Here is a 15054-nt window from a genome sequence, read left to right as displayed (position 1 = left end):
TTATTTAGAGAAATGCTGACCCACTCTATTTGCCTTATGTCAAATTTCGGTTGCACCAAATTATTGATGAACTGATTTCATGTTACTGGAATATAAGGTTTTCATGTTACTGAAATAAAGTTGGGATTATTACACCACTGCAGATGGTTAGATCTACTTTATCTATTTTTTTAGCCTTTAAAGTCAAGTTATACATATATGTACTTGTATGTGTGATTGCATTATCTTTTAAAGGAAAATATATATTTTTTTTAATCTAAAAGTGAACTTGAAGAGATTTTTTGTTTGAGTATGAGATTTAAACATATACTTCAAGTCCAATGACGAATTTTATACCTAATACCTCTAAGAAAATTAATAAATTATCAATGTTCTCTTCACTACATCAGGATGCCAAGGTTGAGGAGTCAAATATGATAAAGCCTATAAAGGATATAGAATGGAAGCCAAGGAAGATATGTTCTATGCGGAGGATTTAAAGCCAATGAAGGATGCAGAGTTGAAGCTGAAGAATGATGTTAATATTGAGGACTTAAAATTAATAAAAGACATTGAGCTGAATAATGATGTTAATGTTAAGGACTTAAAATTAGCAAAAGACAGTGAACTGAAGCTAAAGAATAATAATTTCAATAGCAATGAGTCAAATGCAAAATCAAAGCCAGTGGAGGATATTCTTGATACTAAGGAATTGAAGTTAGTGAAGGAAAAGGAGTTCATTGCATTGAAGGATGGCGAGGTGAAAACATTAAAGACTATAGAGGAGATAAAGTTCGCTAAAAATGTGGAGGAAATGAAATCAAAACTAAAATACCTTGAATCTAAGCTAGCCGATGTAAGTTTATTTATATGACAAAGAATGATGCTTAATACTGACAGTTGAAAAATAAGGTTGAATTATATTTTGCCATCATTAATTCACATATGTTGTCATGCCATACTATAAAGTTTCAGTAACACCATAGGTAATTTCCTTTTTAGGCTAAAGCTACCATTTCAAAACTGACAGAGGAGAAGAGGTTAAGCATTTAAGAAAGAAAGATCTTACAAGAAGAACTAGTAAGTTTTCTGTCTATGCATTCTTCTTATAGGTCTTTGTTATATGTTCCATATCATGTGTTTAGTCATGGACAGTCCACATCAAGCGCCCTAAGACACTTGATAATAGAAGCAAGCTGAACAACCACACGTGCCTGCAACACTTGCAGATAATTCTTAACAAATTCCCCTAGTTTCGACTTAAGAATTCCAATTTTTTTCAAGTAACCTAAGACAGGTATCATGTTTTTACGCATACTACAACCATTCATTAAAGGGTATTAATTTGATATCATCAACAGTTAATCCAAGTTTCTGTAAAAACTCAACATGCTTGACATAACCTTAACAGTATAGGGTAATTCTAGATTCTCTAATTCATCAGAGATTATTCCTAAGGTTTTAAATGAAAATGAAGAGACTGATTTACCGGTAAAAAAAAAATTGATACTTGTAAATAAAATCTATAAAGGAGATGACTTTGGCTTACCTCAAAACTGTTGTCTGCTGATAGCCTGGTACTAATGGAAATTACTTAAAAAAAGGCTCAACTATTGCAATTTTTATTTCTCAGAAGAGGAAACAATCGCTCATAGGTACAAATGGTTGGCTGACCCATCTGTCTTTTTGCCCTATTGACTTTCTTCTTTCTGGCTTGATGGCTTTTTTTGCTGAAACAGAGGAAAGATTCGAAGAAGAAAGCTAAATAGATGAAAGTTAAATGGATGAAAACAGGTGGGATGGCAGGAATTGGATAGGTGGATGAGAAATTTTGAAGAGATCGGAAGAGATGAAAAAGATGTGATGATTGGATGGATGAAAAACAAGAACATCGAAAGAAATCAAAACTCAGAAACCCTAAAAAAATTACATATATATATTAAGGGTATTTTAGTAAATATCTTAGGTCGGGTTTCATATAAACCTGACCCCGACCCGAAATCGATATTTCAAAAAATAAATCCGACCTAACCCGACCCGAAACCCATTTTTTCAAGAAAAAAACCTGACCTTAAATGATCAGGTCAGGTTGAAACCCGACAGTTTTAGGTTAATTTACCGACCTTAAAGAGAGCAATAGGTGGAGTATTCTTTTAAAAGCTTTATAGTGAGATTGGGTAGACTATTACAAAGGGTAGAAAAAGATAGGGTTGTAATTTTTCAGTTCAAGTTAGTGAATTGAAGCTTGGTGTGGACAACCAAGAGAGATGACTTAAGTGCTTTATGGAGAAGAATCGAACTTCTATAATTTTTCATGTTTGATTTCTCTATCCCTATCTCTTTACTTTGATTATTGTTTATATTTGCTTCAAGTTTATCAATTTATTGTTATTTGCATCATATTTTGATATTAGTTTTACTCTTTCATTCGATTATATTAAAATCTATTTTTGGGAGTAATATAGCGAAATCTAATTCACCCCCTTTAGATCACCATCTCACCTAAAAAGTTAAGATTTTCTTACAAAGTTTTATCTAATTTAAAAATTAAAAAGGGAAAAAGCAAAAAGTAAAAAAAAAAAAAATTAGCTAATGAAGGTGCCAAATGAACATCTAATTGCTCTCAAAATCTTATAACCATTAATGTAAAGATAGATGTATGAACAACTTTAGTGCATGGATGGATGTGCAAGATTTATATTAAAAAACTTTAAAAAACAAAAAATCTAAAAGTAAAAAAAAGAAAAAAAAACCAAGCAAAAAAAGAAAAGAATCAAAATAGAATGTTATATGAACATTCACATGAACCCTTTTGTTATTTTTTAACTTAAAAAAACTAAAAAAAGTTAAAGAAAAAACTAAAAAAATGAAAGGGAAAAAAAAACAACCAAATTCAAATGTAACATAGATACCTCATTTGAGTTTTTTTTTTAAACAAAATTATTTTAAGTTTAAAAAAAAAACTAAAAACAAAAAAGAACGAAGAAAAAATGTTTTTAATGAATAATATCAAATAAATCCCACTATAAATCTTTTAAAAAATTTATTAAATATAGAGAGAAGAAAAAGAAAAAAAATTAGGTAAAGATGGTGACACATTGAGGCAAAAAATATTATAAAATTTATATTATGGATATTAAAATATATATTTTTATATATACTCGAGGTGGGTCATGGTAAAGCACCATTAACCCATCACCACCTGACTTTGTTTTTGTTTAAAAAATTCAATTTGCGCCAATTTGGTATTGATTAAAAAATATTGCCTCTCTATCAAATTAGGTCTGAAACCTATTGAATACAAATTGTTTTGTCATCCTTATCTATTAGTATATTTTGTTGCTAATTTTATCTAATAAAAAAATGAAAGAAAGAAAAAAGCAAATTGAGGTGGTACTTTGATATTTCCTTTTTTTTATTGAACATTTTTTTCAAAGATTTAACTAGATAAAAAAATTAAAAATCCAAGAAAAATTAAACAATAAAAAAAATAAGGTGCTACATTGACACCTTAAATAAGAGTTAAACAAAAATTAAAATAAGTTCAATTTGTATAATAGATGAATAGATATATAGATAGATAGATGGATTACATCTTAATTATAAATTAGTATAATATTTTCATTAAAGTAAGATATTAAATAATAATTTTATTAATATAACATATAAATATTAAATTAAATAAATAATTAAAAATATAATTATATATATAAATACACTTAAGTAAGACAGAATACCTTAAATTCACCTCCAACCAAACTATAATTTAAAAAAAAAAAAAAAACCTCAACTTGATCTTAATTTCTTAAAAACACGCATATATTCTATTGGAGAAATTTGAAACCCATGGTATATTGATTATTTTGTTATTTTTACATCTATCAACTTATTTTTTTATAAAATTTATTTGATTAAAAAAAGTAAAAAAATTAATAAAACTAAAAATGTGGTAAAAAATAAAAATAAAATAAAACAAAATGAGGAGGCTATTTGAATTTATTAAGGTATTAAATAATTATCTTTAAATAGTTATTTTATTAATATAATACATATATAAATATAAATTTTAATAAATAATAAAATATATTTATGTATACTTGGACGGGAAGAAGACCCTAAAAGCACATTTTACCTTATCTTGATTTTCAAAGAAACTTGATACGATCCAAAATTTAAAAAACAAATATATTAGGTTTAGATAAATTGAAACTTATAAAAAAATTAAAAAATATTTTTAATGATAATAAATGGGTCCAACATTAAAATTTTAAAATATTTATTAAATAAAAAAAGAAAAAATTATAAATTAAAAGTAAAAATAAAAAAATTAAATTATTTAACATGAAATATATCTTTAATATCAAATAAGTTATTAAAAAATCAAAAAATTATTTATTAAATATATAAAAAATAAAAAATGAAAAAGGTTATAACAAAAAAGAAGACGTGACATATTCTTTATATCAAATAAATCTAAAAGAAATATATAAAAAATTAAATAAAATTCTTTTTGAAAATATTGATATCAAATGGATTCAAATTAAAAAAAAAAATTATTAAACATTAAAAAAATACGGCACCAAACAAAATGTTCAAAAAAAAATAATAACAACGAATCTCATATGAAATATAATAAAAAGTGGGTCCCGTTTAAAAAATTTATGAATTATAAAAAAATTAAAAAATCGAAAAAAAGGTTTCAATTAAAAATGGTAGGCTCCATTGAATATAAAATATATAAAAAAATTTTAAAAATAAAGAATGGGTAAGAAACAATCACCCTAAAAAAATAAATTTTTTATAATAAATATATTAAAAAGTAAAAAAATTATAAAATGAAAAACAAACCGATTAAAAATCCTAGCAATAAAAGAAGTGAACCCCAACTATTAAAAACTTTTTTAAATAATAAAAATAAAAAAATAAAAAAACAAAAAAAAAATCGATTTCTGATGTCTGGTGTCAACAGTATATCCGAATCTGAAGCATTTAAATGGAAGGCTGTTTCAATTGGGAAAATTAATTATGGGAAAGGAAATAACAACCTTGAGTAGAAATAGATTTGAAAATTTGTGTTTATTTATTTTATATTGAATATTTATAGATATAAAAATTATTATATTATAATTTGTATTAATATATGAAATATAAAATATATTTTATATTTTTAATCAAATTCATATATAAAATTTATTAAAATTTTAAAACATTTTTCTTATATTCTTTTACATATTTTTGTATTATATATATCATGTAGTATTTTTTTTTCTTATGTTCTTATATTCTTATATATATATATATATATATTTTTTTTTTTTCGTATTATTACATTCAGCAGCATTGATATCTAATGCGATAAAAGAAATTACCGTCGCGCTGAAGAACGAGTCAATCATTGTCGTTTTGATGGACGCTATTATAGTGCACTCCTTGCAATATTAAACTATGACTTTTTAGTTTTTACTGAGTCTCGAATTAGTGTTGAGAATTGGGAGAGAAAGCTAACTGTGAAAAGTGAATCCTAGACTTGCTTTACTCTGGTAAACTAAGGTCAGTGTTTTTTTGTCATCGTGTGTTTAAGCTAGTGAAATTTTAATTTGAATGCTCTTTTTTTTATTCTTTAGGTCATTTAGATGAAATTTTAATCGAAACTTAGTCTTTGATTTGCTGTTTATTAATTTAGTTGTTGTAAATTTAGTGGTTAATCATTCATACTCCTTTTTCATTGATTTGCTGTTTTTAATAAAATATATTACTATTCTCCTCACATTGATTTACCCAACTATTTACTGGATTTCACTTATATTCTTATTTTATTGTCAAAAATGGAGTGGGATTAGTGCTGCTTTGTTGGCATGCTCATGGGTTCAAGTTGTAAGCTTTTCTTTTTTTGTTTGGGAAGAGGGCATTCCAACCCTGTTCTTCAAGTGCGGAAATATGCACTTAATATTGAACCAAATGCGCAGTTGAATGTTACCCGGTATTTGACAATGATGTATTTCAGGGGAAACTGGAATAATCATGGACGCTAGCTTTGCAATGCAAAATGCCAAACGCTTAAAGCTTGGTTTGCAGCCGAATTTCGGTGAGGGCATGAGTAGAATATGCAGTTTACCAGACTCAATTCCTCAGCACATTTTATCTTTACTTGAAATAGAAGAAGCTGTTAAAACAAGTGTATTATCAAAAAGATGGGAATTCCTATGGACATCTATTACCAAGCTTGAGTTTACGGATGACTTTGTACAGAGTGATGAAAAGAGGGCAGAATTCATGAATTTTGTAGAAAGAGCACTTTTGCTTCATGACTCTTCTAGCATAAATACTTTCAGCTTAACCTGTGAGGTGCCAACTGATGGGTCTCTGCCTCGCATTAACTCGTGGATAAATGCTGCTCTGAGGCACAATGTGCAAAAGATGATGCTTCGTCTTGACTTTGAGCATTGTCATGGATTATTTATGTTGCCTCGTCACCTTTTTGCTTGTGAATCCTTGAAAGAGTTGGAACTGGATTTCTTCTTTGATCTCAGGCTCCCTTCTTTTGTCTACTTTCCGAATCTAAAGATCTTGACTCTCTCAAGAGTTTTCTTTATGGATGATAATTCAGTACAGCAACTATTCTCTAGTTGCCCAAAATTGGAGAAGTTAGATCTATTTCTGTGTGAGTGGAGCAGTGTGAAGGCTGTTGATGTTTCTGCTCCAGTGCTTGAACATTTGGAAATATATGAAGTTGCAGCTGATTTAGATACTGAGCCTGATTGTCAATTCATGATTGCTGGACCAAGGCTTAAATTCTTTCATTATACAGGAGAACTCAAAAATGATTACTGCATATTTGATTCACCCTTGCTTGTTGATGCACATGTTGATGTGGATTTAAGATTATTCCATATGAACACTGGAGGACAAAGACAAGCTGCTTATCGTGCACATAAGCTTCTTAGGGGGCTTGCTAATGTGAAAGATTTACATGTATCACCTCGTACTCTCAATGTATGTTTGCAAACCATTGTGCAATAGTTTCTGTCACCAGTCTTTACATTGTTTGCTTTGTCAAATTATTTATATGAATAGGCATTCATTTAAGTTTTTTTACACAAAGTTTTGATATATTAATTATCCTATATTTCTTTTCTAGGTTCTCTTAGTAGCAGAAGAATTAGTTGCATGTCTCCCATTGTTTCATAATCTAAATCATCTTGAGGTAAGTGGGGGGACGTTGAATTTTGCTTCTGGAACGCTGCTGGAGATACTCCAAAACTCACCTCATCTTGAGTCTATTTATTTTGCAATGGTAAGTGTCTGAATGATCACCAAGCTATTGCATCACTATACTTTCGTTATTCAAGATGAAAATAGTGTTTTTTGATGTTGCCTCTGAATGATCACCAAGCTACTGCATCACTATACTCTCGTTATTAAAGATGAAAATAGTGTTTTTTGATGTTTTTGTAGGGAATCCGCTTGTCTGCTTTAAGTGTGAGAGATGGTTGGCAACTCGATCCAGTACCTCCATGCTTCTTGACCCACCTGAAGACACTCAAAGTTTAATTGTTTCACGGAGATGAAGATGAGGTAAATGTGGTCAAGACCATACTCAAATCTGCAAGAGTCCTGGAGAGAATTGAACTTGGCTGTAAGAATAAGGTAAGTGTGGTCAAGACTATACTGAAATCTGCAAGAGTCCTGGAGAGAATTGAACCTGGCTCTAAGAAGGAAAACAAGATTCGCAATGTGATACTCGATCTTTTCAAAGAATGCATGAATTCTAATGTAGTTTTATGTTGAAACTCCAATTGGATCAGTTAGAGCTGCAGCTATCGAGCTTTTTGTTTGTGAATTCTAATGTAGCTTTCCAGTGAAACTCTTAACTGGTTCAATTATAGCTGCAAGTATTAAGCTTTTGTATTTGTGAATTCTAACGTATTTTGCTGATGAAAATCTAGCTGGTTCAGCTAGAGATCTAACCATTGAGCTTTTTGTTTGTGAATTCCTATGTGGTTCAATTGTAGCTGCAACTATTAAGCTTTTATATTTGAAACATAATTTTCCGTTAAGTCTCTACATGGTTGAATTAGAGTTGTAACCATTGAGATTTTTGAATGTTTTTGGTATATAAGATTATAATAGGATAGGATAAGATGATATTATAAATATGATTAAATTAAATAATGTTATCTTATATCGTGTTTGATGTGTGCAAAGATTATAACAGAATAATTTATTTATCGATCAAAATTTTTTTTCTTCAAAATTTATACAATTGAAATTCTTGATATAATTTTTGAAGATATAATAAGACATATAAATTTAATCTTATTTATTAAAAATAATCTTTTCTACTTTAAAATGGTTGAATAACCTTATGCATCAAACATGGTTTTTGTTTATTAATTCAGATGCCCATCTAGTTCATTTACTGCTGTATCCATTGACTTTTTACTTTATTTTATATTTTGAAAGACACTTGTTTTTATTTTAAATGCAATTACAAATAACGAAATGTATACAATAGGCCAATTTTGTTTTAATTAATTATTCTTAACAAAAAAGAACATTTTTAGTAACTTAATAGTTTTATATTTGTATGTAAGAAAATCAATTGACATTTAGGTAACATTAAAACTCTATGGGGTATTTGGTTTGCCAACGTCGAGAGGAAAAGTGATTTAAGAGGAAAGTAATATTAAAGAGAAATATACATGTGATTTTTTAGTTTTGTTAACTTATGAAATGTAAAATTTTTGTATTTGGTTCATAGAAATATAAAATTTGTGTATTTAATTTAAAGAATGTAAGATTACTTAATAAAGTGTTATATTATATTATACTTGATAATATGTAAATAACACGTGACATTCATAATACTAATATATAAATAACATATTGTCTTTATTTAAACTAAATAATTCTAAAAAATAATTTTTAATATTTTTAACAAATATAACTTACAATTCTAATGTTAGTGTCTTAGGGAGAGAAAACACTAGGATTGACGTTATATGTAATAATATTAAATAAAAATATTTTATGTTTTATTTTTTTATTTTTTTCAATAAAATTGTGTTTTTATATTAGAAAAATCATCTTTTCAACAAAAATTACATTTTTATTTTAAAAATGTCATCTTTTTTAATTTTGAAAAACATATTTTTCTCATTTTCAACAAAAACTGCATCTTTTATCTTATAAACATTGTTTTTGTTGAATTTTGAAAGATACATTTTTATGTTTTCAACAAACAAAAACTGTATTTTTATCTAAAAACATTATCTTTTCAATAGAGATTGCATTTTCTATCTTAAAAACGTCATTTTTGTTAGATTTTGAAAAATATAATTTTTTTCATATTTACAACAAAAAATTACGTTTTTACCTTAAAAATGTAGTCTTTTCAACAAAAAATATGTTTTTTTTTTATCTTAATAACGTCATCTTTGCTAAATTTGAAAAAATAATTTTTTTCATATTTTGACAAAGGTCATGTTTTTATTTTAAAAATATCATCTTTATTGAATTATGAAAAATATATATTTTTCATCTTTTCAACAAAAATCGTATTTTTCATTATGACTTTTATGAAGATTTCAGTAGTATTATGTTAAAAATGTGATCATCATTTAAAATATATTAAGAAAAAAATTATTTTCATATTATTTTATAAAAAATTACAATGATTTTGAAATAAATAACGTTGTTTATATATTCTGAAAATACAATTAAATAAAGGCAAATGAAAATAATTTTCACTTTTCCATTGAAATCTTAAAAAACCTTAGAGAAATGAGAGTTTTTTATTCTCTTACTTTTTCACTTCTTTCTCTTACTTTTTCACTTCTTAACACTATTGAGAATTTTAGAAAAACCTCGATAATCACATTTCCGTGAAACAAACTAAAAAATTAAATTATAAAAAGTAAGATTTTGAGAGATAAAATTATTTTTCGCAAACCAAATGCCCTTTAAAAGTTTTTTTTTTTTGGCAAAAAATGTTTTATTTTAAATGAACTAGTAAAAAGGCCCTGCTTCACCCGGTTTATTATAATAATTTTTTATATTTTATTGAATTGGTAATGTTTGAATTAAAAGTTTGAGTGATATGTATAGTTAATATAAAATAATAATTTAAGAGAAAATTAACATTTATGACTATATATCTCAGATATTCCCTCCTTTGAATCAAAACTACTTTTTTTTTACTTGATGTTAAACTTAAAATTGTCTGCAATAAAAGTAGTAACCAAAATCATTATTCAAATAAAACCAAGGAGCACGTTGAACAACACGCGAAGATCGACTTTTTCTCATTATAAACCAAACTAACTTAACCATCATATATATATATATATATATATATATATATATATATATATATATATATATATATAACCTAAACTAATCCCTTATTTTAAAATTAAATACAAGTTTGAGTTAAAAGTTACAACATAGGCACTAAAATATTTTTATGCAAGAAACCTCAAAAAAATATAACAACTTAATCAGTTAGCCTTAATAAAAATAAATTAAAACATTTTTTTGATAAATTTCCTATTTTTGATTGTTTGATAAAAAAGGTCTAATCATAACTAAATAAGTTCAACTCAGTGAACTAAATAGTTATAACTAAATATGAAAATACCTTATTCAAATGAATATAAACACCATCTATCAATCTATAAAGAGTAAAGGATCAAAGATAAAAAAAAAAAAAAAAAAACAAATTATCTTAATCCAATAAGCAAAGTTAAAGAATTTGTATCTTTGACCAAAATGAAGAAAAGAAATGTACAAAATATACAATTAAATCAAATCTTTCTGATTGTTTGATAAAAAAAGGTCTAATCATAACTAAATAAGTTCAACTCAGTGAACTAAATAGTTATAACTAAATATGAAAATACCTTATTCAAATGAATATAAACACCATCTATCAATCTATAAAGAGTAAAGGATCAAAGAGAAAAAAAAAAAACAAATTATCTTAATCCAATAAGCAAAGTTAAAGAATTTGTATCTTTGACCAAAATGAAGAAAAGAAATGTACAAAATATACAATTAAATCAAATCTCTGAAGCTAACACTAAATTTCAACCAAAACCCAGAAAATGAATTCGAAATCCATGGACAATTAAGGTACCTTAATTTTCATACTTAGTGGTATTTCATCAGAATTCAACCATCTTTGCATTAAATCACATAATTCAATAATCAAAAACAAAAATATAAGATAAATCATATACATATCAATAATATAAATACTTATATTAAATTTAAACTCTATCAACAAAGTTCGAGAATTGTCAGATATTTCATTAAAATATATTAAATAATTGATAAATTAATATAATAAATAACAAAACTTGACAATATTTTAACTCTACTTGTAGAATTTAAAAGCTCCATTAACGATGTATGGTACAATATTGCATAAAAGAAGAAAAGATAATAAACCCAAATCAACACTATCTATATATTCTGTTTTAAGTCAATAATCATTTCAAATATTGGCAAAATCACTTTACAATAAAAAAAAGGTTTGTTGAATTTTTTATAGAGTTTTCTTTTCGAGAAATTCATTGACTTCAAACTATATTACATACAAGCCTTTATAGGTGTTTTTACATTAAAAAAAAAAACTCTAGATAGATTTCACAGCATCATTGATTCAAAGATTTAGTTCACAAAACCTAGTTATCATAAAATGCAAGAAATTGCTTTATAAAAGTATGCCTAGCAGCAACATTTTGTCCATCAACTGTGACCCAATCTACAACAGTTGATGTAAGTTACTCTCACTTTTCTTCAAGCTATGGTAGAATGTTCAATCCATTCTCATTCTTTCTAAAAAAAATAACTGAATATAAACGAATAAAAAAGCATAGTTGTGGAAAAAAAATCATACTCTCTAATCAAACTAGCAGTCTATCACAACTCCTTATCTCATGTCCCCACCCATAATTCTAATTCACACCCCTAACAAATCAACCATTTTCTTCATTTTTTTATGAGTAATGTTTAGATAGATTGCATATAAAATTGCAGAAAAGTAGAATGCATAGTAAGAGAGATATGGACATGGCTGGTAAAAAAATAAGGGTGATTACTTACCAAGCCCCTCATATATTTGCAACCCTCTAAGCACTTTTGAGCATTCCAAACTACAGTTCTAAGTTTAGGTAGCCAATTCTCTGTGACAAATTTCTTTTGTTTAACAGTCAAATTCAAACAATAATTTGTTTTCTTGCATCAAATTGCTAGAAAGCACATAATAAAATATAATAACCAAATCCTCTAATACCAGTCCATCTAGTACTTTACAAAGTCATAAAAATTTTAGGATCTTTTAATCTCTTTAAAGCAATAAAATGAAGCCCTTAAAAAAAAGGAAATACAAAGAAAAACATTTTATTGATAAATCTCATATGATCAAAGGCAAATCTACATGAACATGAAGTCGATGACATAATGTACTACTTCAAAAAATAAAAGACATAACATTTTTATGCCTTAACTTCAATCATGATAAAAGTTCTTTATTAAAACTTGCTATTAATTAGTAGTTTTTATGATAACTTGTTTCAAGGAATTCAAAGCCACAAGTTTAAATAAAAATCTAAATAATTGTAATCTTTTGAATGACTAATCATTCAAATAAAAGTTTCCACTAAGATAAAGTTGGTGGGTGAAACTAAAATACTTAAGGACATCCTTACTAAAGTGGTGAACTGTAATTAATATTATCAAGATTTACTCTGAAAATCAAAGCCACATATAATGTCCAAGAATTAAATATGTAATACTATAATTATATTAAAAGAAACATTGAATGAAGCATTAGGAAAAGTAACTATAGAGAAACATGCATGAAAATATTGTATTGACATGAAAAATACTAAAATGTTTACCTAATTAAATAGCATTAAAAAGGATCTTAATAATCCTAATTAAAACTTTACCAAGATAAGGTTATAGTCCTAAGAATTAGAAGTCACTCTATAGCTCATAATTTTATAATTATTGCACTTGGTTCCTACATATTTGGATTATTCCTTCTTTGGGAATAAATTTCTAGTAAAAAAAAATCAAAATGCACACCTAAATGCAAGGAGTCCCTTTTAGCCCTCACTTAGTATAGTGGTTATTGATTGGATTAAATTCTCATGAAGAACAATGTCATAGCTCATCGTTGACCCAATGAAACATGCAAAGTCAAAACATGCCTTCCATAATATTTAATTTGTCAGCCATTATGACAAGAGGTTATTAGAAACCTATGTGACCAAATCTAAATGAACCAAGATGTAAAAATGCATTCAAGAATTTAATTATTAAATATACATATACCCATCATGTGCAAATTAGCATCTCTATAGCATAAAAGATAGCATACAGCACATACAATTAATGTATTGATGAGCCCTTCCACATATAGAGTTCCTTTAGTTAAGCATTTGCTAAGAAGCTTTATGATCCAAGTTGCAAATGGCTGCCACCTGTTTTTGCCTAAGAGGTTAATCAAGATGCTAGGGCCATTAATGGGTTTATTGCTTGTTGGTAAATCACAAAGACATGTTGAATCATTTAAATTTCCAAATAATGACTTATGGAAACACTTTAAAGTTAATTTAGTGGCTTTTGCAATTCTTGAATTTTCCATAAAAAAGGATCCCATATACAAAATATCTAGATGAATATAAAGGCACGTTAGTTTTCTTTTATGTTTTTAGATGCATTATAATCAGATGCTCGAATAATTGAGCCATTATGGATTAAAACAAACACAAATCATAAAATTAAGATTAATCAATTACATAATGTAACAGTGAAAACATAATCATATCAATCAAAACTCTCACAAAGCTCTCTTTTTACCTTCAATAGCTGACTTGACATTAATGAAAAACATTCAGTATACATCTCGATATTTAATACGAAGCAAGGATAGAAATGGGTCTAATTGTATAAAAAATTACTCCATGTCGAAAGTTGAAATATGATAGATAATTCTTGAAAATGCAACAAAAACATAAAAAGCTTTGAAATGTGCAATAAACAAATTTAACAAAACCCAAACCCAAGATAAAAAAGACATTGCAAAAAATGCTTTGTGTAAGGGAATGTTATTAAATCATCGACTAAAATGCAGGTTCAATAAAAAAGGACAATATCCAACCAATCACGGGCAGAATAACACTAGCCTTGCCATGGTAAAAACTCTAAAAAAATTCCTTGTTGTGTGAGAAATGAACTTCAACAAAACTAAAACTCTTCGTTTGTTGGCTGCAAAAACTGTAACATCAACAACAATAACTATAGCTTGTATAAAACCTATCATATATTTCTGAAGTTCTACATCATTGAGAACCGATGATAAAAACAAAGCCAAAAAAATTAAGAAAACATTTAAAATAGTTTTTAAGTAAATGGCTCGTGTTTTGTTAAAAAATAGGGGAATAAGTGAAAAAGAATTGCTTTCAAATACCCAAAAGTAAAAACCATTTATAACTGAAGTTGTCTGTTACTTGAAAATCATAGAAAAGCTTGATTCTTGACCATCTCTTTTCTTAAAAAATTGATACAAAGGAAAATGAAAAAGAAAATCGCTTTTTGAGTTTAATTCTTGAATCTTGAACAATTTCAAACCTTTCTTTCATTTTCTTATCATTTAAAGAAGAATTTTGTGTTCTTAATCTTTTTTTCCTTCACAATTAAGTGGCTTATACTTATTAAGAAACCAAGAAAACATCAAAAAAATAAAAAAAAGATGGTTTTGGTTTTGTGTCTTGAACAACAGAAACTTAAGAAAACCACATTCCATGTAAACCTAAAAAACCAAAAGAAAAGAAAAAAATCAGTTTTAGAAAGTGAAAGAAAGATTACCAAAAGAAGAAGGAACAACGTAGGCATGAAGAAATTTTGGTCTCTAAGACATCATCGTTGTTGTTAAAGTTGTTGTTTGAAGGAGAGGAACTTATGACAATGTGTTCACAAAGTTCGTGACCTCCTCGGCTTCGAAACCCTTAAAGCCCTTGCTAGAAAAGGCGATACTCTTTGAGGAAACGGACTGGAAAAGAA

At 26.9% G+C, this 15054-nt stretch overlaps 1 protein-coding gene and 1 pseudogene across 1 annotated transcript; both read left to right on the top strand.

Moving 5' to 3' along the window:
- The first annotated feature begins 368 nt into the window (after positions 1 to 368).
- LOC149511593 (uncharacterized) lies at positions 369 to 1232 on the top strand (annotated as a pseudogene).
- A 4840-nt stretch (positions 1233 to 6072) lies between these two features.
- LOC111276359 (F-box/LRR-repeat protein At4g14103-like) lies at positions 6073 to 14979 on the top strand. Its single transcript, XM_089754353.1, has 5 exons — positions 6073 to 6972; positions 7118 to 7273; positions 7435 to 7485; positions 7570 to 7626; positions 14851 to 14979. The coding sequence occupies exons 1-5, from the start codon at positions 6073 to 6075 to the stop codon at positions 14977 to 14979; spliced, it is 1293 nt and encodes a 430-aa protein (XP_089610479.1).
- Positions 14980 to 15054: the final 75 nt, after the last annotated feature.

The sequence above is a fragment of the Durio zibethinus genome, chromosome 25 (assembly GCF_047325235.1).
Source record: "Durio zibethinus cultivar Kanyao isolate XHJ-2024 chromosome 25, ASM4732523v1, whole genome shotgun sequence".
NCBI classification, from domain to species: Eukaryota; Viridiplantae; Streptophyta; class Magnoliopsida; order Malvales; family Malvaceae; genus Durio; species Durio zibethinus.
Note: the sequence above shows the minus strand (reverse complement) of the source record. Positions and strands in the feature narration are given on the sequence as shown.

Excerpts from the sequence above, each read along its gene's own strand:
- LOC111276359 (XM_089754353.1), top strand. The coding sequence starts at position 6,073 with ATGAGTAGAATATGCAGTTTACCAGACTCAATTCCTCAGCACATTTTA. Across the intron at positions 7,486-7,569 it reads ATGGTTGGCAACTCGATCCA|ACCATACTCAAATCTGCAAG; the intron begins GTACCTCCATGC and ends AATGTGGTCAAG. Across the intron at positions 7,627-14,850 it reads AACTTGGCTGTAAGAATAAG|AAAGATTACCAAAAGAAGAA; the intron begins GTAAGTGTGGTC and ends AGAAAGTGAAAG.